Source organism: Neltuma alba, unplaced genomic scaffold (assembly GCF_004799145.2).
Source record: "Neltuma alba isolate B1F8T4 unplaced genomic scaffold, ASM479914v2 tig00011879_pilon, whole genome shotgun sequence".
Lineage (NCBI taxonomy): Eukaryota > Viridiplantae > Streptophyta > Magnoliopsida > Fabales > Fabaceae > Neltuma > Neltuma alba.
In genome coordinates, this window is record NW_021636481.1 from 124,867 (window position 1) to 126,957 (window position 2,091).

The following is a 2,091-nucleotide window of genomic DNA, read 5'->3' on the forward strand; positions in this document are numbered from 1 at the left end:
TTCTTAGGCATTACTTTCAGCGGCGACAAAAAAGTCGCCGCAGAAAACACTTTCGGCGGCGACATTTGTCGCCGCCCAAAAGTCTTTTAGCGGCGACAAGAGTGTCGCCGCCGAAAGTGTTTTCTGCGGCGACTTTTTTGTTGCCGCTGAAAGACTTTTCGGCGGCGACAAATGTCGCCGCTGAAAGTGTTTTCGGCGGCGACATTAGTCGCCGCCGAAACTTCTAAAAGTCGCCGCTGAAAGTATCTTTTAGCGGCGACCTTTTTAGTCGCCACTGAAAGTTTTCAGCCACAGCTGCTACGGCAACGACTTTTCAGCGGCGACTTGTCGCCGCAAAAAACTTTCGGCGGCGACTTTTGTACTTTCAGCGGCGACTTTTGTCGCCGCTGAAAGTCAATTTTTTTGTAGTGTTATTGTGCCATTAAGAGAGTGAAAACTTGGAGGTGTTGGATTTATCATAAAATAATTTGAGTGGAACACTTCCTGATTGTTGGGACAATTGGAAAAGATTAAGATACCTTAGTTTGGGGAGTAACAAGCTAACAGGTAAAGTCCCTCCCTCATTGACTTCATTGAATCTTGAAATGTTGGATTTAAGTGACAATGGTTTCTTTGGAAAATTTTCATTAGACAATCTAACTTGGACAAATTTGGAATACTTGCTTTTAGAGCGAAATAAGTTTTCTGGAAGTTTGCCAATTCCCATGGCGGAGCATTTGGTAGTTATTAAATTGTGGACCAATCAATTTAGTGGCAATATTCCAACAATCTTGTGTAAATTTTCTTATTTGAGTATACTCGATCTTGCTGAAAATAAGCTTTCTGGATCCATACCTCACTGCCTACACAACATCGCAGATTCAACTTATATGATAGGTGCGTCTGCTGACATAGTGCACATATCTACTAAAGGAAAAAAATTAGACTATCGAGTTGATAGTTTTCTAAGTTTTGAACGAGGCATTGTTGATCTTTCTGCTAATAGCTTCTCTGGAGAAATTCCTGAAGAACTGGTTAGTATGACTAAAATATTATCCTTGAACTTGTCTCGAAACTATTTGACTGGAAAAATTCCCAAAGAAATTGGAGGCATGAAAAACTTAGAATCTCTTGATCTCAGCTACAATAAACTTCTCAGAGAAATTCCTTCAACCATCTCTAATGTGTCATTTCCTGCTTATTTGAACCTCTCATACAACAATTTCATTGGACAAATTCCATCGGGAACCCAAATTCAAAGTTTTGATTCTTGGTGTTTTCTTGGCAATCCCAAACTTTGTGGAGATCCTCTTCCAAAGAAGTGTAACAAAAAGGAAGAAACTCATGGCTCAAAGGTAGCTGAAGAAGATGAAAATGACAGCTTTCTAAAGTCATTGTATCTTGGTATGGGGGTTGGATTTGCAGTGGGCTTTTGGGGAGTTTGTGGTTCTCTCTTCCTGGTTAGAGCATGGAGGCACAAATTTTTCCGATGGATTGGTCACTTGGCAGATCAACTTTATGTTGCCTTGGCCCTCTATTTAAAAAGCTTTGGTTGAATATCTATAACAAGTTTCCCTTGAGGTAATAAATTAAACTAGCTGCCTTAATTTTTCAAGTATTATATTGTTGTCATTCAGATTAGGTTTTACTTTTCTTTTGCTTATATCTTCTTCTACTCGCTAAAAATTTTTGTTCTTAGCTGATTATGTTTTATCTCGTTTATTTTTCAGTATGGGATGCAAGTGAAATAGCTATCACTACTCTGATCATTCCTCTCATTCAAATATTGAGTTTTGCCTCAAGGAATAAGGAGTTTTGCTGCTGTTACGCATGTTCAAGGACTCAGATGTTGCCTATTGATCAATGTCCTTTTGTTATCTTAAATATAATGAATTGTAAGAATGGAACATGTTGTAATAGTGTTTCATATTAAGAAACTTTTGATAAATAGTGTTTCATGTGATTACTCTATTCCACATACTGGAGATGCTCTGTTTCATTTTGGGTTATCCTGTATGAAATAACAGAGTCATTAACAAATAATAGGGTTTAAGAGATCCCTTACTTACACTTGAACTGTTGTATTAATTAGTTTTTGGACTTAGCCATTCC

The 2,091-nt window shown here is 38.0% G+C and overlaps 1 protein-coding gene across 1 annotated transcript; it reads left to right on the forward strand.

Moving 5' to 3' along the window:
- The first annotated feature begins 704 nt into the window (after positions 1-704).
- LOC114718908 (receptor-like protein EIX2) lies at positions 705-1,535 on the forward strand. Its single transcript, XM_028904350.1, has one exon. The coding sequence runs from the start codon at positions 705-707 to the stop codon at positions 1,533-1,535; it is 831 nt and encodes a 276-aa protein (XP_028760183.1).
- The last annotated feature ends 556 nt before the right edge of the window (positions 1,536-2,091 follow it).